Raw genomic sequence first — 26187 nt, 5'->3', positions numbered from 1 at the left:
GGGCACATCCCCAGTTGGGGGTGTGCAGGAGGCAGCTGATCGATGTTTCTCTCTCATTGATGTTTCTAACTCTCTATCCCTCTCCCTTCCTCTCTGTAAAAAAAAATCAATAAAATATATATTTTAAAAATAGTTATTACTCAAGTATTAAGGAAATTCAAAGAAGTTTTATAAAATTAAGTGTTTTAGCCCAACCACAGACTGTTAAGAATATAATTCCATCAAGCAATTTGTCTATTGTGTTTTATATTGTAGACTTGGTGGTCAAAAACCAGGTTTTATTGTTTTTCAGGAAACCAAAATGCTTATTAACTACACTCATATACCCTCCTATATAGATTTGTTAGGACATTTTTTAAAACTCTTCTTGACAATGATTTGGATCTTTATTTAGGGTTGTATCCTTAGAATTTCTATTAATGTTATTTTGCCACATTTTTTGTTATTAAAGCTTCTTTGAGTCATTAATTTCAAGATCATTTCATATGTTTATTAATTATCCACTTTATATGCTTTGATTTACTTTGAATCATAAACTAGTCCACTGGGGAGTCATTTGCTCATTAAATGAATAGAGAAACTGTGTCTTCTGGATACTTTTTATTACCCATAGCCTCCCTTGAGTACTCAGTGGTTTATTAACCATAGTTGGGCTGCCTTAGAGATTATAATGTAATTGATTTACCCTAGAACCTGAATATTGGATTAGTTATTTTCTTCTCAGGATCTAAAGTCATAAAACTGGCTTCCTCTTCATTCTGGGCTTTCTTGGATGTCATGGTCTGTAACACGATAAGTGAAACATTGCCTTTTTTATAAATTTAATGATTGTGCTTTGCTGTTCATACATGGGTCTCATCAGTTATATTAAGTTCTTCCACCTAGCGTCAGGATCAAAGGCAGATTTACGGAGAGCCTGCACTTCTGGGCCCATCACCCTCATAGGCCCTGAGTGCTAGGAGGGGAATGTTCTAGGAGGGGAAGGGAAGCCAGGTCCTCACCAGGAAGCATTGCAAGGTGAGCGTTTCTAGGAAATTACCTAAAGGTATTTTCTCAGGAGAAAGGGCTCTGAATTTCCCCGGCTCCAGTAATTTGTTGTGAATTTCTTTACATTAGAAATAAGTATTCTCTTTAGTACCTAAATTGGAAGTTGTGATTTTGTATTCTCTTTCTTAAAGGGAGCCCTAAGAACAGGCTAAGCTTCTAGTCCCATATAACCTGGATCCGTCCCTGATCGGTCTTGTTTTATCAGGATGACTCTATTTCTAAATTCAAACTTTCTTACTTTTCAGATAATTTTTGAGGCCATTCGGGGAATGTCAATAAGAAGTGATATTGCCATTGATGATGTTAAATTCCAAGCAGGACCCTGTGCAGGTAACAGTATTTTTCCCAATTATATAACCTTGATTGAAAAGGGATTTTGCAACAGTCTCAAATGATAAGAATGCAAATTCGGTATTTTTCTACAATAAAAATGGAGGGAACTATTATTGTCTATTTATCTCCTGACAGAAATAGAAGATATAACTCAGCAGTCATCAGGATATTCTGAGGATTTAAATGAAATTGAATATTAAGAAATAACCTGAATTGGATTAACTAAACAAAAGCATTACCTCTTCAATCAAAATGAAAACAACACAAATGAATACTGGACAGTCTTAACTATTTTATAAGTTATAAAATGACGTCAGAATACTCTTCTTCATTACTTTTGCAAAAAATACTGACTCAGGGCTTTTCTTTTTTTTTCTTTTTTTTCATATGACAACTGTTACTAGAAGTACAGGCGGCTGGTTTTGCATAGATCACTCATCTTAATTCTGGTACCAGTTAAAAACACAAATGTACTATACTGTAGTCATTTTTAAAGCACACAAGTAAAAGGCACAATCAAAATGAGATGTGCTCACTTAAATCTGCATTCAGTGAATGTATTGGGAGGAGGAGAAGTCTGTGGGTTTCCATTTGAATTTCAAATATAGTAATATGTTTAAAGAAATAATGTGGGTGTCAGTAATATCTGCAAAATGAATGCAGTTTTTATGGTAACAAGTTAGCCTAAGAATGTAAAGTCTTATTTTCTATGTTTTATTCATGGAAATGGAGTTTTGATTTTTAAATATTTTTACTACATGTTAGTTAACAAAGGATCTTTTATGAGTGTCCCAGGTTAAGTCAGTATTAATTAATGCTGTATTACAAGGCAATGCTACCTTCTTCCCCCCACCCCTTAAACTACTTTTGAAAGTCACTATGAACACATGGATAGAAATTGCACTCTTTTTTTATAAAGCAAGCTTGAAAATAATTATGTACACATGCCCCAAATTTTTTTAAGTGTGTCAAACAATTTTATTGATTTTTATAACATGTTTTTGGTAAGGTTTTGAGTAATATAAATGCCAGCAGAAATAATAAACTACTGCTTTTCATGTTTAGAAAATTGTATATACTTGTTTATATACCTAAACAGCTGTTATGAAATTATAAGATTACCTAATAAAAGGTAATTTGAAAATCTTTTCACTGGCAATTAACTCATTTCTACATTATTTTTTGTTGTCAGAATATCTTTACTACTTAATTGCAGATTCCAATTTGAATTTCTACTCTGCCATAACTAACTGCTTCTCTTTTTTTTATATCAGACATTTTATTTTATTTTTTTTCTTTATTGATTAAGGTATTGCATATGTGTCCTTATCCCCCTCATTGACCTCTCCTCGCCCACTCTCCCCCCCCCACTCAAGCCCTCACCCCCTGGTGTCTGTGTCCATTTGTTAGGCTTATATGCATGCATACAAGTCCTTTGGTTGATCTCTCCCCCTTACCCCTGCCCTCCACAACCTGCCCTCTGAGGTTTGATGGTCTGATCGATGCTTCTCTGTCTCTGTCTCTGGATCTGTTTTTGTTCATCAGTTTATGTTGTTCATTATATTCCACAAATGAGTGAGATCATGTTATATTTATCTTTCTCTGACTGGCTTATTTCACTTAGCATAATGCTCTCCATCCATGCTGTTGCAAATGGTAAGAATTCCTTCTTTTTTACCGCAGCGTAGTATTCCATTGTGTAGATGTACCACAGTTTTTTAATCCACTCATCTGCTGATGGGCACTTAAGCTGTTTCCAAATCTTAGCTGTGGTAAATTGTGATGCTATGAACATAGGGGTGCATATATCCTTTCTGACTGGTGTTTCTAGTTTCTTGGGATATATTCCTAGAAGTGGGATTACTGGATCAAATGGGAGTTCCATTTTTAGTTTTTTGAGGAAACTCCATACTGTTCTTCACAGTGGCTGCACCAGCCTGCATTCCCACCAGCAGTGCACAAGGGTTCCTTTTTCTCCACATCCTCGCCAGCACTTGTCATTTGTTGATTTGTTGATGATAGCCATTCTGACAGGTGTGAGATGGTACCTCATTGTTGTTTTGATTTGCATCTCTCAGATAATTAGTGACTTTGAGCATGTTTTCATATGTCTCCTGGCCTTCCTTATGTCCTCTTTCAAAAAGTATCTATTTAGATCCGTTGCCCATTTTTTGATTGGGTTGTTTATCTTCCCTTTGTTAAGTTGTATGAGTTCCCTGTAAATGTTGGAGATTAAACCCTTATCAGTGATAACATTGGCAAATATGTTCTCCCATGCAGTGGGCTTTCTTGTTGTTTTGTTGATGGTTTCTTTTGCTGTGAAAAAGCTTTTTATTTTGATGTGGTCCCATTTGTTTATTTTCTCTTTAATGTCCATTGCTCTAGGAGCTGTATCGGTGAAGATATTGCTTCGGCATATGTCTGAGATTTTGCTGCCTGTGGGTATCTCTAATAGTTTTATGGTTTCCTGTCTTACGTTTAAGAACTTTATTCATTTTGAGCTTATTTTTGTGTATGATGTAAGTTGGTGGTCTAATTTCATTTTTTTGCATGTATCTGTCCAATTTTCCCAACACCATTTATTGAAGAGACTATCTTGACTCCATTGTATGTTCTTGCCTCCTTTGTCAAATATTAATTGAGCATAGTGGTTTGGGTCGATTTCTGGGTTCTCTATTCTATTCCATTGGTCTATATACTAACTGCTTCTTAAGCCTTTTACTAGTGACATAGCACTGCATACATTGATGGAATAATTGATTTTTAAGTATTTTATTTCACATAAACAATCTCAATGTCCCCCCAAACTTTATCTTTTTAGAATATAAACTGTATGAGGATAAGGACTCTGGCTTGTTTTGTTTACCTTTGTAGTCTCAGTACCCAGAAGAATGTCTAGTATATAATAGGTGCTCAATCAATACTTGCATGAATGGATGGAAGGATGGATAGGTGGGTGCATGGATGGATGGATGGATGAATTTAATCCCTTCAACATCCTTGTAGCTGGAGATATTATTATCCCTTTTCAAAGATAAGAAAACCAAGGCTCAGAAGAATGAAAAATAATATAGCTGTTAAGTGAAGGAACTCGGCATCAGGTCTCTCTGCCCCCAAAGCCCATACCTCTTACTGCTTTGTGTACCCCCAAATACATTGTTCTGATAGAGGATTTCCCATCAAAATTCATAAATTAATCTATAAAGAACATTATATCTCCCTGAACACCACATTACTTAGAAAAAGAAAATATTCAACTATGCAAAATAAACACTCTGAGATTTATGGAGAAAATAAAATAAACTTTCATAGTAAAGCAAAATTTTGTAAACCAAATCCATTCCAGTCATGATGATTAATTATCAGAGCAGGGAAATCCCTAGAGTTGAATCACTGGGAAAGGAAGATTTCAAGATGTTGACCAATTCAACAGCAAACTAGACTGTTTAATTTCCTCAAAATGTAGCTCCTGTCCAGAGCTTAGTTATATCTGCTGAATAAAGAAATGAAGATTGTGTCTCTAGGACCTAGTATCTAGTGCATAGTAAGGGGTTTTTAATAGTGGTGAATGAATGAATTCATTCACTAGCCTCCTTGCTTATGGATTACATAAATCCATAGTAATCTAGCTAACATTTATTGAATACTTAACTATTTTTAGGCATTGTGCAAAGAGCTTTACACGAATTCACTCATATTATCATTCTGATAGCCCATGAAATAGATCTAGGGATATTTCCATTATAAATAGGGAAAGTGATACTGTTCAAGTACAGCTGCTAGTGCAGGGCCTAGATTTTTTGTTTGTTTGTTTGTTTTTAAAATAGTTTTTATTGATTTCAGATAGGAAGGGAGAGGGAGAGAGAGATAGAAACATCAATGATGAGAGAGAATCATTGATCGACTGCGTCCTGCTCGCCCCCTACTGGCGATTGAGCCTGCAACACAGACATGTGACCTGACCGGGAATCGAACCATGACCTCCTGGTTCATAGGTCGATGCTCAACCACTGAGCCACACCAGCTGGACAGGGCCTAATTTTGCACCTGAGTCTGTTTCACTGCCAAACTTGTGTTTTAATCCTCATCAGACTGCCTTCTGAACCTAACTCTCCTGACAGCTCCATCCACAGTATTAATTTAAACTCTAGCAAAAGGTTCCGAGTTTCCCTCACTCAAGAGGATTTATTGGCTACCAAAATTGCCCCAAAGATTGCAGAGTCAGGAATACTACTTGGGACACCAGCTTTGGGACTTGTGGGGTGAGGGGGAGTTGGGAACTAGTTACTGACTTAGGCAGAAAGGAAGGAGGTCATTATTGCCATTTGTTGTGCAGAAACAATCTGAAGTTCCTGTAAGAGGAGAGAGGAGGTGGAAGGTGAGCAGATTCATTTACCCTCCCTCATGGGAGGATTTTGCAGGATTTGCTTTTTGGATGCTTCTCTTCCTTTTCCAGGTTGCCTTTGGCATTCATTTGAACTAAATTTCACCTGGATGGGAAATATGGAAGGATAGTAAACATGGTATAGTTTTCTCGGGTTTAGAAATATCCTGGGAGGAAGGCATACTAACTTTAACAGGTAGCACTTAACATTTATCCCCAGTGTTTGCATTTATTCCAGTTTTCACCTAAACACACAAGTGTTTCCGATAGAAACTTTTTTTTCACACAATTGTCTTCTCTCCTATAATTTGCTGTCTAGGTGTGAAGGTAGTGAAAAAGGGGAGGCTGAGAAAATAATGGCTGTGATGCAAGGGCTGGTTTAATGTGGAAGAAGAAAAGGTTCAGCAAAGACTTGAGAAATCTATGCCGCAGGCATTATACCAAGCATGGGGGTTACAAAGATGCTCACATATCAGTGAGCAAAGCAGAGATCTAAACCTGTCGGCACAGTTCAGAGTGCTAAGCACCAAAACATCATATGCTTAGGGTGCTATGAGAGGGCCTAGGGGGGAGCATCTGACCAGGGACGACAGGCCAGCTTCTTGGTTGAAGTCTGGGCAGAGCAACCAATGGAAACCTACTAACATGGACTCTGACTTATTGCCAGACGGGGACATGTTTTCCTGTGTGATTTAACTAGAACTGGGAGAACTAACGAGTTTTAGTAACTGATCATGCTAATGTGGTGGCATTTTTATCATGTGGATTACTATAAAGAGGTGATACAGCATAGTGATTAAGTGCACGGTTCCAGATTCAGGCTGTTTCCGTTTAAATCCAGGTTTTGCTTTTACAGGCTTTCTGACTGAGGACAAGTCACTTCCACCCTCTCCGACTTCTATTTCTGGTCTGCAAAATGGGGCAAATACTTGACTCTGCTTCTTTAGGTTGCTGTAAAGATTAAATGCAAATATCACATGGAAGCATTTAGTATCTTACACACAAGTGCCATTCAAGTTTATAAGGTTTGAGTGAAATTTTTGGATAAATCACAGTTATTTGTATTCTTTCTCTACAAAGGAATTGTGAGTTTATAGTGCCATCTTAAGGATAAAGCAACCATATAATCTTGTCCTTTTATCAATTTTTTCTTATTACTGACAATACACGGCCCATTTTAACCAGTACCTGGGCAACGCCTTCCCCTTTGTTCTTCCTAATCCAGCCACTATTAATGCTGCTTCTGGGCTACTTACCCTGTACATATGCTCCTAGCAAAATTTATCATGCTAAACCTAACTTCTTGTTTTCATGTCCATCTCCTCAACAATGCTCAGTCAGTGGTGGTGCTCTCACAGCCTAGCATGCTCGACAAATGTGGATTAAGTAAACAAAAGCTCAGTGAAAGCATTTAGTTTAGTACAAATATGTATGTGGATTTTTTTAAAAAATCACAAAGGATATAATCTCTTTGGTCCATCAAAATTTCATGGTCTATAAATCCACAAACTCACACTTTAACATGAAAATATGTCCCTGGCCTGTGATACGCGTAGAGTACCTGGAAAAAAACAAATAAAAACCTCCTTTAGAGAGCCATGCACCGAACCCAGACTGTACAAGTTCCCCACATGTAAAACTGCATGGAAAAAGGACACACAATCCAAAATTACAAAACATTTAGTGAAATAGTCCACTAGAAGCAAAAATCAACCATCAATGAACAGCAGAATTAGATACCCAAGACTTCATAGGATGAAATTTTTAAAAATATATTTTTATTGATTTCAGAAAGAGAGAGAGAATCATTGATCGGCTGCCTCCTGTACGCCCCACAATGGGGGGTCGAGCCCACAACCCAGGCATGTGCCATGACCGGGAACCAAACCGGGACCTCCTGCTTCGTGGGTCGACGCTCAACCACTGGGCCACGCTGGCCAGGCAATAGAATGAAACATTTTGACAGACACTTTAACTATTTTTTAAATAATTAGACCCCCCCCCCAATAAAAGCATTGAAAACATAACAGAACAAAACAGTACTCTATGAAAAATAAGCAGGTAGATTTTAAAGGGAACCAAACAGAACTTCTAACATGAAAAATACAGTCATTAAAATGAAAGAGTCCATGGAAAAGACAAATATTTAGTTAGCTGCATAAAATAGAAGAGACATGGTGAGCTAGAATATAAGATAATAAACCAGAATGTAATATATAGAAAGATAAAAAAGTGAAAAAATATAAAGGATACAATGAATGAGACTATCATTCATTCTGTCTTTCATACTAGTGTATTAATATATACATATGTACTAGTGTATTAATATATACATACTAGTATATTAAAATAAGAGCTCCAGAAAGACAGAATGGAGGGAGGGTATATTCAAAGGGAGAATATTTGAGACTATTTAAGAATTGGACATGCCTAAAAATGCTCAAAATCAAGAAGTTCAACAAATTCTGAGCAATATAAGTCAAAATAAATCCATTCCTAGATACATCATTATGAAATTATGGAATGCCAAAGGCAAAGAGATTGAAATATAACTAGAATGAAAAGACAGATGAACTACAGAGGAATGAAAATTTAAAATCAATCATGAGGAAAGTGTGAAGACAGTGTAATATTTTTAACATGTTGAGAGAAAATAAATGTCAACTGAGAATTTTATCATTCAAAAGGGCAAAATAATATTTTCAGATAAACAAGGAAGAAATCATGTTTTATATGGTTATATGTATATATACACACATTTATATCTATCAATGATAGTAAAATGAATTTATACATATTCATGAATCAATGATAATAAATGAATATATATATCAATGATAGTAAAAGTACCACATATAAAAATTCACTATATATATATATATATATATATAGTCATGTATAATTTGCCTTTTTGCTCAAAATTATGTTTTGGGGATTCAGCCATGTTGCATTTCTAGCTGTAGTTCATTTCTCTATGGTATGGTTTTCCATTACATGATTATACTTGTAATTAACCCATTCTATCATTGATGGATACCTGGGTTTTTCTTAGTGCTTTGCTATTGTGAATAGTGCTGCTAAAATATTCTCATACAAATAGCCAGGTACCCATGGGAAAATAATTCCTTATTGTTATATAGCTAATACATAAATTGCAGGTTTGTATGATATGTACACTTAACTCAATGATGAAAAACTGCTTCCCAAGTGGTTACACTAACCTACACTATCCTTACCAGTATAGATGATGCCAAAACTTGCTAGTGTCAGACTTTAATTTTTGCCAGTCTAATAATTATGAAATTGTATTTCATTGAGGTTTTAATTTGCATTTTTCTAATTATGAGTTAAATTGAGCATCTTATATGTCCTATGTCTATTCATGTAAAATGCCTATTTTGCCCATTTGTTTAATTGAACTATGTATCATTTTCTTGCTCTCTTTTTAAATTGTTTATTTATTTATTTATTTTTAGAATTTAATATTAAAGAGAGTTTATTAGTGAAGCAGTGAGGCAGAGTGGCTACTCCACCGACAGAGCAGCCCCTCCCTAGTGGGATTTACTTCTTTCATTGAGGCTCATTTCATCGAAGGGTAAGGCATTCAAGAAGGGGGAAGAATATTCAGGATTTTTCTGGGGGGAAGGGGTGGAGACTTCTTGGACGAGCCCCCTAGATATCACCTTGTGTCCTTAGCTTTCTGTTTTGATTATGGTGATGTCATGTAGTATGCTAATATTACATTGAGTGTATAGTGAGACTAGAGGTTCCCACAAGGTGAAATTAGTCACCATGTTGAATCGAACTGGTCTTCTGCAGGTGCTAAGCCATAAATCCATGAGGGAGGGGGGGTTGCCTCACTATCTCCTTGATAGCCCTTATAGCCCTTATCGATTAAAGCCCTTTGGCCACATACCCTATCTCACTCCCCCCTCAGAGATTTTGTTCCTCCTGATTCTTAAAGGGTTGTTGGGGAGGAGGGTATGTATCATATTCGTATATTTTTGTAGGGATTCTCTAATATTCCAGATATTAAGCTTCTGTTTGTATTAAAGGTTGCAAGTGTCTTTTTTTCTTTTTTAGCTGTGACTCCCCCCTCCCCTTTGGTGCATGGGATGATACTCCAGCCCACTGAGCCACCCGGACAGGGCAGCCATTTCCAGCTTTTAGAGGCTTCCCACATTCCTTAGCCCCACTCATGAAAGACCATAGTTTTTATTATATATTAACTAATAATCTTTTAATTTTATTAATGATTTATGTATATTTTGTCTTATTTAAGAAACTCTTCCTTACCTTGTGTTTTGAAAGATGTTCCCATGTGGTTTCTTCTAAAAAATTAAATGTTTGCCTATCACCTTTAAGTCTTTGATTCATCTGGGATTATATCCAGTAAAATTGCCAAGTTCTCCCATCACTTATTGAAATAGACTCTATATTTGCATTCATTTCCTGTTGTGGCTGTAACAAATTACTACACTCTGCTACACTATTTGTGTCACAAAACAGCACATTTATTATCTTACACGTCTGGAAGTTAGAATTCTGAAAATGGAATGCATGAGGCTAAAGTCAATGTGTTGGCAGGGTTGTGTGTTCCTTTAAGGGAAGCAATGTTTGTAAAAATGAAAAATTGGAAGCAATCCATATGTCAGATCTGTAGAGTAATGGATAAAGTATGATATATACATATAAAACTCTAGAAAAGTTCAAAGAAAACCAGATTTATATGAGTCTACATGGATATATCTCAAAATTAGATTTTTGAATGAAAAACCAAGTTGTATAACTACTCTTATTATATGTTAATAATGTATACATGTAATACATTGTGTGTTTATGTAATACATTTATGTGATATATTCAGACTCAAAATATTACTATGTATCTTCTCTAGTTCAAATGCTTGTAAAATATTAAAATTGCCTTAAAGGACATTACAATACACAATGAATACGTGTGTAAGAGTAGTTAACTAGGGGATAAGGAGTGCAGGAACAAAACTGAGAAAAAATGTCAAATACACACTAATTTTATCTGCATTGTTTTAACTTTTAAAAGGACAATAGATTTATATGCTTCATGTATAAATTTTAAAAGTAGATAATAGAAAAAAAAACTAGATGAAATCAAATTGTAAGCAGTGTTAATTCTTTATTATAGACTAGAGGCCCAGTGCATGAAATTCGTGCACAGGAGGGGGGGTCCCTCAGCCCAGCCTTCACCTCTTATAATCCGGGACCGCTTGGGGGATGTCTGACTGCCAGTTTAGGCCCTGCGGGTTCGGGCTTAAACTGGCAGTCAGACATCCCTCTCGCAATCTGGGACCACTGGCTCCTAACCGCTCACCTGCCTGTCTGCCTGTCCGCTCCTAACCACTTGCCTGCCTGCCTCATCACCCCTAACTACTCGCCTGCCTGCCTCATCACCCCTAACTGCTCGCCTGCCTGCCTCATTGTCTCTAACTGCTCACCTGCCTGCCTGATCGCCCCTAATGGCTCGCTTGCCTGCCTCATCACCCCTAACCATCTCTGCCTGTCTGCCTCATCACCCCTAACTGCTCGCCTGCCTGCCTGCCTGATCGTCCATAACCACTTTGACTGTCTGCCTGATCACCCCTAACCACTCTGACTGCCTGATTGCCCCTAACTGCTCGCCTGCCTGCCTGATCGCCCCTAATCGCCTCTGCCTCAGCCCCTGCTGCCATGGCTTTGTCTGGAAGGACATCCGGAATGACGTCCAGAAGGTGGTTTGGCTGTCTGGTCTAATTAGCATATTATGCTTTTATTATTATAGATATATGGATGAATGGATGTTAGTTTCTGTTTAGTGCTCTTTTGGATTTTCAAACTTCCAAAAACACAACTTTAATTATTAAAAAAGAGTTTTATTATTACCAATCAAAGCTATGGAAGTGAGAAATTAAAACCACCAAGTTTATCGGAGAGTTCAGCAATACCCCAGCTTGTTGAGATGCCTGGATGAAATGTCACTCTTGGTGACCAATACCACAGAACTGAATTTAATAATTCATATAACTAATTTCAACAGATTCTCCACAGTTCTAACAATTGCCCACTTTCTTTCCTTTGGGAAGTAACAAGGAGTGAGAAGAAACCCTTGCTCTCACCCCAGATGCTCCTGACCTAGCCTGGGCAAGAAGGACTATCAATTCACTTTGCAAGGACTTGCAGAGGGGATTGCACATGGTGCTTTAGCACCTTATTCATGAAGGAATTAAAGGTAAATTCCTTCTGGAGCAAGTTAATACTGTTCTCCAATTTTATATTCTCAAAAGAAATGAAGGCCGGTTTAGCTCTAGGCTTTCTATCATGACACATCACAAAGAACCTCTGAAATCTAATATTAATTCCTAATGATTTTTTTAGTCTTTCAGTTGGTTTTTGTATCCAAGAGATGGAAATTTTGGAAAGGGGCAAATCTGTTGAGACACTGGTACAGAATATAAAATGAATTATGAAAAAGTGCTTAGAACAGTAGTTTGGTGTATGGTAAGTGCTGTTGGTTTTAGCTATTACTACTAATACTATAGCTATTACTACAAACAACTCTAATACTAATATGACGGCAGTATAAGTAGGTATTTTGTTTTGTATTATGTTAGAAACAAATTATCTCTAGCAGAAGCTTGCTCTATGGGGTTTTAGGTCCCTTGGGGAAGGGTGCTCGGAACGCCTCATCCCTGCCTAGATCTTCCCCAGGAGTTCTTTAACTAGGTCAGTTAGAAAGTGTACATGGCAGGAAGGTGGAGGGAGTGCGAGAAGGTTTGTTCCTGGGTGCCAAGGACTCAGGTTTTAGCATCTGACTGCTTCCCTCTCTTTCAAGCCATGAGGGTTCACTTTTTCACTTTAAGAATTTGCCAAAAGCAAACATAATATGTCCTCTTACTTGGTATATAAAGCAGAGGAGATTATTCCTGTTAACCTGTGAGGGTTCTTGTTAGAATAGTAAAATGTCTCGAGACGTCTCAGTGGAGTCCCACTCCATGCATCTTGTCCACCTCCTTGCTACTGTGGCACCATTATCAAGGGCTTGAAGTGAAGCCCAGAAAGAGAACAAACACTGAAGATGGTATTTCGATGGTGAGATGAAGTGTGTAATCCTTGACCCTGCCCCTTTCTGCCGGCTTTCTGTTTGTGTCAGTTTTCAAGTTTCTGCAGAATGAAAGGCCATCACTCAAAATGACCACTGGTGCCCTAGCTGGTTTGGCTCAGTGGATAGAGTGTCAGCCTGTAGACCAGAGGGTCCCAGGTTCGATTCCAGTCAAGGGCTCATACTTCGGTTCCAGGCTCTTCCTTGGGCTGGGCCCTGGTCAGGGTGCATGTTGAAGGCAACCAATAGATGTGTTTCCTCACATTGATATTTCTGTCTTTCCCTCTTTCTTCCACTCTCTCTAAAAATCAATGGAAAAATATCCTCAATGATTAAAAAAATATATATAAAAGCCCCCTGGTCACTTACTCCTTGGTCTGTAGAATGTTAAATGCAATTATTTTGCCATATCTATTAGCTAGCAAGGATGGGGTAATGAATTCAGCTGATGACTGGACTTTTAACCCTAGGAAGTGTAGGATTAGCTATTGTGTCTCACTCACTCATCAACACATTCTTGTTAATTTATAATCTTTCTAAAGACTTTATCCCTCTGCCTCTTTAACCACCACTCTTTGCAATGCAGACAGTTTTCATCAGTGGAATGAAAGAATCCAGATGTGGCAAGGTAAGTGTGCATAATTTTATGGGTGCATGAAATTTTTAAAGAATGTTAGGTAGCACTGAGCCATTATAGTCTGCAGAGTATCCTTGGTTCATGCTAAATTCCAGTTATACAAAGCCCAACAAAAGACATTTAAATCAATTATGGTACATCTATATAGTTACTTAAAATTATGTCATAGAAATTAATGTCATGGAAAGATATTCATAATATATTCAGTGAGAAAAGGAGGTCAAGTAATACTATATATAATTTGTGTAGTGTCATCATTTTTTTTTTCCTAATGAAAGGAGCAAACCATACATGAACAAGTAAAAAATATGTCAAAAAATACAGCAAAATCTTAACAGTGACTTGTCTGGGTAAAGGAATTATGAGTAATTATTCCCTTTGTGTGTTTGGTTTTTTGTGTGTTCCCAAATTATCTGCATTTAGCCCTGGCAGGTTGCTCAGTGGTTAGAGCATCAGCCTGCAGACCCGAAGGGGCCTGGATTTGACCCTCTCAAGGGCAGGTACTTCGGTTGCAGGTTCCCCAACCTGGGTTGTGCAGGAGGTAACCAATCCATGTGTCTCTCTCATGTCACTTCAATGTTTCTCTCTCTCCTCCCACTCCTCCCTCACTTGCATTCTCTCTAGAAAGCAATGGGAAAAATATCCTCAGTATTTTTTAAAAAGAGATTTAAACCAATTATGGTACATCTATATAGTTACTTTAAAATTTTTTTTTAAATTACTGCATTTAGCATATGTTGCTTTTGTAATTAGAAGCAGAATTTTCCTTTTTAAAGTATGATGGTAGAGTATAACTGGCTGGCTGATTAAACAAGAACTCATAGTGTAGTGCACTTGTGGGGTCATCACAAGTTCAGGGGCTCATTCTTAAATTTCAAGTTTATAAGCACCATTTGATTCACTATAGAAATGATGATGGTACACAAATGATCAGACTGGTTCTCTTCCCTCAATTCTCATTACCACTGTCTATATTATTTTCCCATTAGGATAGAGTCCCCCAGATGTAATCATTTCTTCAAAGAATTTGACTCTCCTAAGGCTCTTAAAGCAGGGTAACAAATTCATTTTTTTTTTTTTTGTATTAGCAATGTAAGGAATGATAGTGCTATTGAACTCAAGGGGTTCCCTGGCTGGGATATTATATTCAAGGACAAGATGTGGTTGTCCTCAGGTAGTTTTATTTGCAACAAGTAAAGGAGACAGGGGATTCATATCCAAAGTTCTGTCTCCCAGAATGGAGGTTTAGCCATTGCTGTTATGCACTATTTAGTTAATTGTTTTTCTTCTTTGCAGCTGGCTAAACTTCAGGTCAAGCTCACCAAGTTGCAGCTGAGTCTTCAAAATACTGTGCTACCTTTTAGCATCTAGCAAGACAGCATTTAGTAAAAACTGCCCAGACCCTGAGACCTTTGTCTTATCTAACAATAGTATAATGGTGCCCTTTCATAAGCACTGAGTATTTTTATTATTTTTCTGCCATTGGATAGTTTTCAAATTATTCTTTATTTTAATTTGCTTTTTAAAAAATTTTTAGTAACCATGACAAGTTCACGTGCTTTTTACTCATTCTTTTTTCTTCGGTTATAACTTTGAAGAGAATGCAGGTTCTACTTGCATAAGAGGAGAAAGCAGAGACCAGGGAAAGGAGCACTGGGGTTCTACTGCAATTGCTTTCTATTTTATTTATTTAAGTGCTGTTAATCTTCGCCCAAGAATATTTATCCATTGATTTTTATTTATTTTTAGAAAGAGTGGAAGAGAGGGAGTGAGACGACGAGAGAGAGAGAGAGAGAGAGAGAGAGCGAGCGAGCGAGAGAGAGAGACATGGATGTGAGAGAGACGCATATCAATTGGTCGCCTTCTGCATGCGCTCCTTGGGCCGGCCGGGGCTCCAGCCTGCAACCAAAGTCAGCAGGCCCTTGATGGGAATCGAACCTGGGACCCTTCAGTCTGCTGGCCAAAGCTGTGACTACTGAGCCAAATCGGCTAGGGCTGCAATAGCTTTTTAAATCGCCTACCCACTTCTACCTTGACCGCCTCCAAACAGCAACCAGAGAAGTCACTTTAAAACTTGAACCAAATCCTGTCCCCCTCCTGCTTAAAACCATCCAGCGGCTTCCCATTGCTTTTCAGATAAAATTCAGCTGTGCCATGATGGGCACAGGTGTGCCATGAAGTCTTGTTTACTGCACTGCAGCCACACCGGCCTTTGCTCCTCAAACACCCCACTGGCTGGCCCATTAGTCTTCGTCCTTGCCTGTAATAATGGTCTGTGCTCATTTAGGCACTGGGCTCCTTCTCCTTGGCTTTTAGCTCAGGCATCACCTCCTCAGACAGGCCTTCCCTGCCTCCCCCATCACAGTCCTTGTTTTAGTTTCTTGTAGCACCTACCACAGCCTGAAATTACCCTTCGTTTGTTGGTTCGCTTGTTCTTTTTCGCTCTCCCACACCACAAAGGTAGGTAGGAGCTAGGCTGCCCAAGCCTCTTGATTAAACAGTTAGTTGAGTGAAGATCATCTTTAATGAAGGGGTTAACCGGACGAACGCGAGCAGGTTTAAGTGGAAGCACCCTCTCAGGAAGCCAGGGCATTCTCCTTCCTGCATTACTAGAAACTTCGGGAGGAGGAGGTCTTAATAAGGCCTTGGGGAGCGAGAGCAGGGAATAAATAGGAAGAGTCTGGGCGACGCAGTCTTTTCACAAGCCGGAGAGCGCGGGAGACTTCGCACGACACTTTAAGGCAGCCACTGGGCACGGAGCCATTTGGAAGTTTTCTTTTAAGACACCGGGACCTGAGTGAAAGCAAACGGAAGCACACGGAGAAGAGGAAGAGCCCAAGACCTGCGAGTCCCGGCAAACTTGGGCGGAATCCACGCAAGACCGGTCTCGCGTCGCCCGCCTTGGTCCTCCTGCAAACGCCTCCCTCCGTCCCCTCGCGGGTCGGCTTCCCCAGAGCGCTGCAAGGGCTTTCAAAATACTAAATGGACATCTTTTTCTAAATTAAAACAATAATAACGACCATCTGGAAATGGCAGGAATGTACAGAAAAGAAAGTCCGGTAGCCAAATTCCACTAATCTTCCAGCCACCCCCACGCACCGCACATTAGGCTTCCCAGGGACCGGGGCGGGGCGGGGCGGGGCGGGGCGTGCCCACGGACGCCGCCGGGCTGGACTGCGCAGGCGCGGGGCGGGCTCACGGGCAGTGTCGCGCGCCGCGCAGTTCGCGCGGGAGCGGGACGTCAGGGCGCCGAGTGCGCTGGTCGGTGGGAACGGAAGCCGCCGTGGGGCCGAGGGGAAGCCAGGATGGCGACTCCGAGCGGGAAGACCTCGACCCCAACGCCCCTGGCCTCCAAGAGACCTCTTCCGAAAGATCCCTCGTCGGAGGTCCCGAGCAAGAAAAAGAGTTCGGCGCCGCCCCTGTCGTTGTCCGGACATTTTGTGGAAGGCTCCATCGTCCGCATCGCGATGGAGAACTTCCTGTGAGTGGCCCGCGGCCGCGGGGAAGGCGAGCGGGCCTGGGGGCGCACGCTGCGTGCGGGTGCGCGCGTGGGTGCGTGGGTGGGTGGACGTGTGCCTGGCTGGTCGGTCCGGCCGTGGTCACCGGCACAAATATTCGTAGGCTGTGGGGATTGATGTGTGTGCTGGTGTGCGAGGTGTGTGTCTTGTGTGATGCGTTTTTGTTTTGGTTTTATTCGTTCTTACCATGGTGTTTTTTGAAGGCGTCATTGGCCGGACAGGGGACGTAGTAGGGATTAGATCTCTGCTCGCTGCAAGTCACGGCCTACAGAGGGAGGACATAATCTGGAATTCACAGAACTATGGGCCCGTGGGACTCCCTGGCAGCAACAGTTAAATCAGAGCGGTAGTGATGATGTGGCAGTGCCCAGGTAGATAAAAATGGTGAAGGTGGTACGGGGTGGAGGTTGCAAAGTACAAGAAAATTAATCCCGTACTCTCAGTTGTTGAGCCTCCCAACAGACCCTTGACCCTTACAAATCCACTTTTCTGCCCTGGTTCCTTTCTGTCCCTCCAGACAACTAATCATAATCATTTTAGAATTTAATAATATGTTTAAATACACATACCGTGTTAGTGTAGCACCTTACAGTTCATTTGACCAAGATTTTTTTTTTTTTAAGCTTGTACAGAGTAGGGAAAACAATTGCAATGACAGCAACTTTTTTTTTTTTTTCAAGCATCTATCATGCTAGTTATGGAAGAAGGTGCTTTATTTATACAGTGCTCTCTCATTCTTTCTTCACAACGATTCTTTGAATTACTATTTGAATCCAGATCCGGAAAGATCATCAAATGAATTACCTACCATAATAATGTATACATGGGGATGGCATGGGGGCACAAAGGATGAAGTGGTTACTGTCTTCCACAACTGTGAGAAAGGGCTTTGTACGGACGTTATAAAAGTCTTAAAAGAAGGGAACAGGACTGTAGACAGAAGGAACTGCCTGCAACAGTTTGTTATATTTAGGTATTTTAGTAAACCATAGGATGTGAGTGAATATGTGAACATATGTGATACTGCAGAGGTAGTTACATAGGTGATACTGAGGGTCTGTTACATACTGTGTAAGGAATTCCAGCTTCATTCTAGGAAATGGCAGTGATTTATATTACTCTGGAAGCAGTGCAAAGGATGAATTAGAAGGTGCAAGATTGGAGGCAAGAAGACTCGCAATATGAAAGCAAGAGATGATCAGGATTTGAACTTGTTGAGTAGCACTGGGGAGGTAGGAGTGGAAATACAAGAAATTTGACAGAATCTGGCAACAGATTTTATTTTTAACCCTTTGCACTCACTTGCTTTTTTCTCGGTTCCTTTATTCTACTCGGGTTTTAATTTTTTAAATACCCCAGATTTTACAAAGCGTGGGAGTAGAATAAAAAACTGGAGTTTCTTTTCATACAAACTTATTTATTTGGATTTTTTAATATTTAAAAGTATTGATACATTCAAAGAGTAATTTTAATCTCGGCATCTGAGTGCAAAAGGTTAATAAATCTTTATTGTTCAAATTATTACAATTGTTCCTCTTCCCCCCCCCCATAATTACCCTCCACCCGGTTCCCACCCCACCCTCTGCCCGTACTCCCACCCACTGTCCTCATCCATGTATGATTTTTGTCCAGTCTCTTCCCACACCCCCCACATCCCTTCCCCCCCGCCCCCAGAATTGTCAGTCCACTCGCTTTCTATGCTCCTGATTCTATTATATTCACCAGTTTATTCTGTTCATCAGACTTTTTATTCACTTGATTTTTAGATTCACTTGTTGATAGGTATGTATTTGTTGTTCATAATTTTTATCTTTACCATTTTCTTCTTCTTCCTCTTCTTAAAGAATACCTTTCAGCATTTCATATACTGGTTTGGCGGTGATGAACTCCTTTAGCTTTTTCTTATCTGTGAAGCTCTTTATCTGACCTTCAATTCTGAATGATAGCTTTGCTGGGTTGTAGGTTCTTGCTCTTCATCACTTTGAATATATTTCTTGCCACTCCCTTTTGGCCTGCATAGTTTCTGTTGAGAAATCAGCTGACAATCGTATGGGTGCTCCCTTGTAGGTAACTGTTTTTCTCTTGCTGCTTTTAATATTCTCTCTCTGTCTTTTGCTCTTGGCATTTTAATTATGATGTGTCTTTTTGTGGTCCTCTTTGGATTTCTTTTGTTTGGGGTTCTGTGCGCTTCCTGTACTTGTAAGTCTATTTCTTTCACAAGGTGGGAGAAGTTTTCTGTCATTATTTCTTCAAATAGATTTTCAGTATCTTGCTCTCTCTCTTCTCTGGCACCCCCATAATTCTGATGTTGGTACACTTGAAGTTGTCTCAGATGCTCCTTACACTATCTTCATATTTTTGGATTCTTTTTTCTTTTTGTTTTTCCGGTTGGGTGTTTTTTGCTTCTTTGTATTTCAAATCTTTGACTTGATTCTTGTGATCCTCTAGTTTGCTGTTGGATCTCTGTATAATATTTTTTATTTCAGTCAGTGTATGTTTAATTTCTAGTTGGTCCTTTTTCATATCCTCGAGGGTCTTGCTAAATTTATCGGCCTTTTCTAGAAAATTCTTGAAAAAACCTTATAACCGTAGTTTTAGACTCTATATCCATTCGTTTGCTTTCCTCCATTTCTTTCATTTGTGATCTGTTTCTTTGTCTCCTCATTTTGGCTGCTTCCCTGAGTTGATAGAGTGGCTTTGTGTGCTAGGTGTCCTATAGGGCGCAGTGGCTCAGCCTCCCCAGTTACCTGAGGTGGACACTCTTGGTGCACCCCTTTGTGGGCTGTGTGCACAGTCTTGTTGTAGTTAAGCCTTGATTGTTGTTGGTATCACTTGGAGGAATTGACTTTCAGGCCATTTATTTGGCTGTGAGGATCAGCTGTGTCTACAATGGGAGAACTTCTGTGCTGGAGACACCCTTATGAGACAAGACTTGCAAAAGCCTTTGTGCTCAGCTTGGATGGGGCGGAGTCTCAGGGTGGAGCAGACAGCAATGGCTTCCCGTCAGCCCTGCCCTAAGAGGCCCCTGGGTCTCAGTGTCCCGTGGTAATCGCTGCAAGCACCTCTGAGAGAAAGCCGCCCTTGAGTTTCGCCCGCTGCCAAACAATCCAGTTTCTCCCCAAATGAGTCTGGGTTTCCAGAGTCTCGCCCGGAACTGGAGTTCAGAGCAGTCGGGAGCTTTTGTCTCCCTCCCGATTGAGAAAGCCAGCCACGTACTCAGTTGCCAACCCTCTTCGTGTGCGCGCGCGCCTCTGTACATCTGCCTTCTGCAGCTCCTCTGAGTCTCAGTGTGCTTTTCTCTTTCCTTCTAGTTGTAGAATTTCCACTCAGCCAGCCTTCCTGTGGTTCTGGATGATGTCCATTTTGTCTTTTAGTTGTAGTTTTGAAATTGTTGTGCGAGGCAGCCGTTTAGGTGTTTACCTATGCCGCCATCTTGGTTTCTCCTCTACTATCTGGCAACAGATTAATTGGGAAACATTAGGGTAAAGGAGAATTGAAGCATTGGCTAATTGGTCAAATATGGCATTATTCAGAACTGGGAACACTTTGGAGAGAATAATAATAAGCGCCTTTTGGATCCTGTGACTTCAAGTTTCTTGCGGGCGGGGGGCGGGGTCTTCCATAGACAGTATTTTAAGTGCCTGAGTTTATAGAAAAGTGTGAACACATGAGAGATTTGGGAATCATGCATATAAGTAATTGTTGAAGTTGCAGAAATGGTTGAGATTGCCCAAAAGGAAATATAAATAGGAGAAATAGAAGGCCAAGTATAAAGTCCTGGAGGAATGCCAACATTTAAGGGTGAGCTGAAGAGGAATTCACAGGCTGAGAAGGAACTATTCAGGGAGGTGAGAGAAGAACTGTGGGAGAGTATTATCAAAGAAGCCAAGGAAAAAGAGTGTTTCAAAACTTTCTGCTACACTGAAGTCAGATAACAGGAGTGAAAAAGAGCCCACTGCTTTAAGAATTCGGAAATCTTTGACCCTTTGATGGAGCAGTGGAAGATGAATACCCTTGCAGATCAGAGAAGAATGAATGAGTGTTGAGGAAGTAAAACTTCGATATGAAGAGAAGGAAAAATCTGGCTGGAAAAGGCAGAACTAGAACTAGGGGAGGTTTTATTTTCACAGTGAAAGGACTTCTGAGTTTTAGGAAAGAAGTGAGAGAAAGAAGCTTAGAGAAAAATGTTCTGGAAAAGAATGGTCAAGGGAAGGTTTCCTATGCGTGAACCAAGTCAATGGGGTTGGGAGTGGAGGGCAAGATTTCTAGGTAGCAGGAACAGCATGTGCAAAGGCTCCATTGGAGAAAGGAAGGGAGCCTAAAATAAGTCAAGAAACTGAAGGAAATCCATCATAGATATGATTTAGAGGTCTGATTAGAGAAGAGGGGAAGGAGATAGAAAGGAGAAAAAGTGGAAGCTAGAGAGAGCTAAATTATTAAGGATCCTATTTATTTTTCTTATTTTTCTTTATTTTTTTAACAAGTGACATCAGATTTGCACGTCTACCAACATGATTTGGTGATTGATGGAGTGTTGTGGGTAGAGGTTAAGGAAATGGTAGAATCAAAGATAATTCAAAACTAATGCCTAGGTTTCTGAATGATACCATTTACTAAGAGATCACAAGAGTGGTTTTGGATGACAAAGATGGTGGCTTTCGTTTTGAATGTGTTAAGTTTGAGTGACAGTTGTGGGACTCCCAAATAAAGTTATTGAGGTGGTAATTTCATTTATAGGTCATCTGAGCTGACTTTCAGCATGTAGATGCTCTCTGAGGCCATAGAGAATACATGGGATACCAGGCAAAGTATATAAATGAGAAGAGGTGGGCCTTTGACAATAGCTGTTTCTGGGGAGCTTAGATGAAAGGGAACTCACAGAAAGGGAATTCCCAATAAACATAATGTAGAGTCAGAACAATTCATTATTTTAAATGCAAAGGCTTTGTTTTGCTTTTGGCAACTCTTCCTGTTTATAATATATGTGTGTATTGTATAGACCATAAATTCTCATGCTTTTTTCTGTTGTCTCTATTGTTTTCTTAAATACCAATTGCAACACTATTTAATAAGAGTTGTGCAGAGATTTCACAGGAGAATATTCAAGTGTCAAAAGAATAGGGCTTGTGTGTTGGGATTAAGAAATTCCACCTCAGGTAATTTTCCAGATGTGTGAAGTTCCCCAAAGAGTTTTACTTTAATTAACCATTATAAAGAGTTCCTTTAAGACCCAGCTGCTAACAGAATAAAGCATCTGAAAAAGGTAGATAGATGCTGTGTAGAAATGTGGGGTTGGAAACTTGCCAGAAAATACTTCTCTTTTACTACCTGTTTTTGTTTTTATTACCACCTGGCATTTCAAAATTATTCATTTTTTTAGTATTAAAGTTGAATGTGTTTGGTTGTTATTTATGTGTAGGGTGTGGCAAAAATAGGTATACAGTTGTGAGTATGCAAAACACAGTTTATTCTTGTATAATTATTGTTTTCCATAAGAACAACTGTAAACCTACTTTTGCCCCACACTATATTTAGTAGATTAGTAGGAGGTAAAACATTTATTCTTGGAGAATTAGTTGTGGGAACAGGATGTTATTTATGGGGTTTAATTCAGGGTATTCAGAGATAAGCTAGGAAAATATCTGAGTCAGAGTTAGCTTCACATTTTGCCATAGCTGTCCCTGGCCACTAATAAGGATTAGATGCTATAGATGTAGGTAGAGTGCTGGAAAGCATGCAGCTTTCTGGTACAAGGGAATATTACAGAAGTACTTGGTGTTGATGCATTCTTGTTTCCTCCCATAGGAATAAGTTCTATTTGAACATGGACTATGCATCCTTGGGTGAATCTCTGGCAGCATATTCAAGGAAAATGGATGTAATTTTTTAAAATTAATAATAAAATGAAACCATAAGGTTGATATATATCTTCAGTTTTCTAATAAGAATAAAAACAATTTGATTGGATTATTTCAAATATTAGGATATATAAAGTTACTGTTAAGCATTTTAGTTTAAAACAAATGAAATGTAAAATCTACAGCTTACATATGAGCCATAGCTTCTCTTACATAACATTTTTAAAAATTATTTGTATAGTAGCTTTGATGTATTCTTTCATGTATTATAATTGTTAAAAAATAAATAATATCAAGCTTTGCTTTACTCAAACAGAATTATAGTTGAAACAGGCATACGAAATCTATTTTCCTAATGATATTTTCATTTTATTTAGTTTTTAAATTTTATTATTCAATTACATTCAGTATTATTTTATACTAGAGGCCACGAAATTTGTGCAAGAGTAGGCCTTCCTTCCCCCAGCTGCTGGCACTGGCTTCCCTCTGACACCCAGGACTTGGGCTTCCCTCCGGCCACCGGCAGGCACTCAAGACCTGGGCTTCCCTCACAGACCCGGCTTCGGACGTCTGGTCTAATTAGCATATAATGCTTTTATTATTATAGATTAGTTTCAGATGTATAGTATAGTGGTTAGACCAGGCGTCCTCAAACTACGGTCCGCGGGCCACATGCGGGTGTTTTTGCCGTTTTGTTTTTTTTACTTCAAAATAAGATATGTGCAGTGTGCATAGGAATTTGTTCATAGTTTCTTTTAAACTATAGTCCGGCCCTCCAACGGTCTGAGGGACAGTGAACTGGGTCCCTGTTTAAAAAGTTTGAGGACCCCTGGGTTAGACAGTCATAGACTTTACAAAGGGGTCCTCGATATTTCATGTACCCATCTGGCACCATTACATAGTTATTACAATATTGATTATATTCCATATTCTGTACTTGACATCCCTATGACTGTTCTGTAACTACCAATTGTATTCTTATTCCCTTCACCTTTTTCACCAAGCCTCCAACCCAACACTCAGTCTGGCAACCATCAGTTTGTTCTCTGTATCTGTGTCTTTCTGTTTTGTTTGTTTGTTTATGTTGTTTAGATTGGCTTTTTCATTTTTTTTCCCATTAATAGATTTTTTCCCTCTAGTTTATTAACAGCCTATAAATAACATTAAATTTGTAAGATTAGCTGGCTTTAAAGGAATTTAAACCTATAGATGATGATAATGTAAAGCAAGAAAAAATGCTTTTGCAAAGAAAATATTCTTCACTTCTTCTCTGCTTAGTAATTTCACCTCTTTATAATTTAGAACATATGATATCTGTGAAGTGTGCCCTGGACCCCACTTGAATATGATTATTGGAGCTAATGGAACGGGGAAGTCCAGCATTGTGTGTGCCATTTGCCTTGGATTAGCAGGCAAACCTGCTTTCATGGGACGGGCTGATAAGGTGAGTTAACATAAGTACTTTTTAAAAAATTTCAAAGTGGTGACTTGCTTTAGTAAGAAATTCATTTCTACATTTCAGTTTCTTGGGTGTAGCAAAAGTGTAGTGCTTAAATTTAAAGAATGAAGTTGGCAGGTAGAGAAGCTGGAAGGATATTGCCATTTCTAGAAATATTTTAGGCTATCGATGGAGAAAATTCTCCAAGTATACAATACTTGCAATTCTTAGATAGTGTTAAAAAAAATTTTTTTTAAATGTATTCCTGGGCTTGTAGAAAGGTGAGGTAATTTACCAGGGCGAAACAAAATAGTATGGATCTGCAAACTTAAGCAAGCTCTAGAAGTGTTTCCCTAGGGTTATTTGCTTACCTTCTACCTTAAAGCCTGGCTTTGAATTAGATCCATGGGATAGGGAGCCCTGAAGGTGGTGGGAAAGGGCTAGAAGATAAAACTAGAAGCCGAGTACTATGTGTAGCACAGAAAACACACTGTCAGAATGGGACAGTGGGGTTGCTTACTCTTCTCATTGTTAACTCTGAATATACTAGAGAGAAAAACTCTTCCAATGAATTCTTAACCATAGGCCTTAATACATGTTTGGGGCCAGAATTCATATAACCTATATGGCCTAAATATCATAAATTGTAATTTTAGTTTAGAGTGGTCACAGTTAATAATATCTCCAGGCATATGAGCGTTTAGCAAATCATAGTATTTTTGGCATAGATAGACTTGCTCAACACAGGGTTGCCACAGAACTTCAGTTTGTTAAAAAAATAATAAAATGCATTATCTGCAGTGTAATAAAATGCCGTACCCCTGTAGAGATCAATAATTAAGCTTTAATCAGTGGTCATGTTATAAATGCTATACTCAACAATTGGAAAGGGTACGTTCTTTTTTTTTTAAGTACAAATAGTACATTTCTAAAAACCATCTACTGAGCCATAAAGCAAATATCAAAAATATCAAGTAATTTTTACCACACAGACCATATTCTCTGACCACAATGCTATTAAGAGAGAAACAATAATAAGATAATTAAATTTTTTCAATTTGTTTGGAATTAAAAAATAATACACAGGTCAAAGAAAATTATTAATGGTAATTGAAAAATAAGAGCAAATTAATAAAAGATGAACAATGATATAAGTACCACAAAACCAAAACCTGGTTTCAAAAGACTAATGAAATTAGTAACTTTTGAGAAAGTAAAGTGGAGGGGGTAGGTAAAGAACAAAATATAAAGGAATGAATAAAAGTAATAGTTGGTATATAACATTGTGATCCAAACAACCCCCAAATTTAAGTGGCTTGAAAATACAAAAGGTTAATTCTTGCCCTTACTATTTGTAGGCTCTTTGTGGTCACTCAGGTACCTAGGCTAAGAAGTCAAAAAGCCACAACTTGTATCAGAAAAAATGAGCAAAAGCAATTCTACCATGGGCTTGGAGAACCAGAATATTCATGAACTGCCCTGATAATTACCACTGGGGCATTATCAGAATGCAGCAGAGAGTTAAAAGATTATAAGAGAATATTGACAATTTTATGCCAATAGATGTTAAATTTTTAAAAAGTGAATATGTAGGTTTCTACAACTAAATAAATTACCGAAGCTGACTCTAACTAGAAAAAATAAATGAGCTGTTGCATTTTTCTCAGAACACCAGATATTTATGGGTTAGTTCAACAGCAATAATTTCTTATGTATAGTATACTAGAAGCCCGGTGCACGAAATTCGTGCATGGCGGGGGGTTGTCCCTCAGCCCAACCTGTACCCTCTCCAATCTGGGACTCCTGGAGGGATGTCTGACTGCCCGTTTAGGCCCGATCCGGGCAGTCGGACATTCCTC

General features: G+C 39.0%; 2 protein-coding genes across 4 annotated transcripts in view; both read left to right on the top strand.

Annotated features, from left to right (window-relative positions):
• MAMDC2 (MAM domain containing 2) overlaps window positions 1–3011 on the top strand; it is a 130706-nt gene extending 127695 nt beyond the window's left edge. Inside the window, exons 13-14 of one of the 2 annotated variants that reach the window (XM_079790313.1) lie at window positions 1293–1377; window positions 1516–3011. In XM_079790313.1, the coding sequence (XP_079646439.1) occupies window positions 1293–1377; window positions 1516–1580 (150 nt within the window). In that variant the 3' untranslated portion in view covers window positions 1581–3011. Of the gene's footprint in view, window positions 1–1292; window positions 1378–1515 lie in introns of those variants that run through there. The other variant, XR_013814506.1, reaches the window with a different exon arrangement.
• A 13708-nt stretch (window positions 3012–16719) lies between these two features.
• SMC5 (structural maintenance of chromosomes 5) overlaps window positions 16720–26187 on the top strand; it is an 81195-nt gene continuing 71727 nt past the window's right edge. For both annotated transcript variants that reach the window (XM_079790087.1, XM_079790086.1), the window contains exons 1-2: window positions 16720–16995; window positions 24193–24334. In XM_079790087.1, coding sequence (XP_079646213.1) covers window positions 16820–16995; window positions 24193–24334 — 318 coding nt within the window. In that variant the 5' untranslated portion in view covers window positions 16720–16819. The remainder of the gene's footprint in view (window positions 16996–24192; window positions 24335–26187) is intronic.

This window comes from Cnephaeus nilssonii (assembly GCF_951640355.1).
Source record: "Cnephaeus nilssonii genome assembly, chromosome: 14".
Lineage (NCBI taxonomy): Eukaryota > Metazoa > Chordata > Mammalia > Chiroptera > Vespertilionidae > Cnephaeus > Cnephaeus nilssonii.
This window is presented reverse-complemented; position numbering and strand designations above follow the sequence as displayed.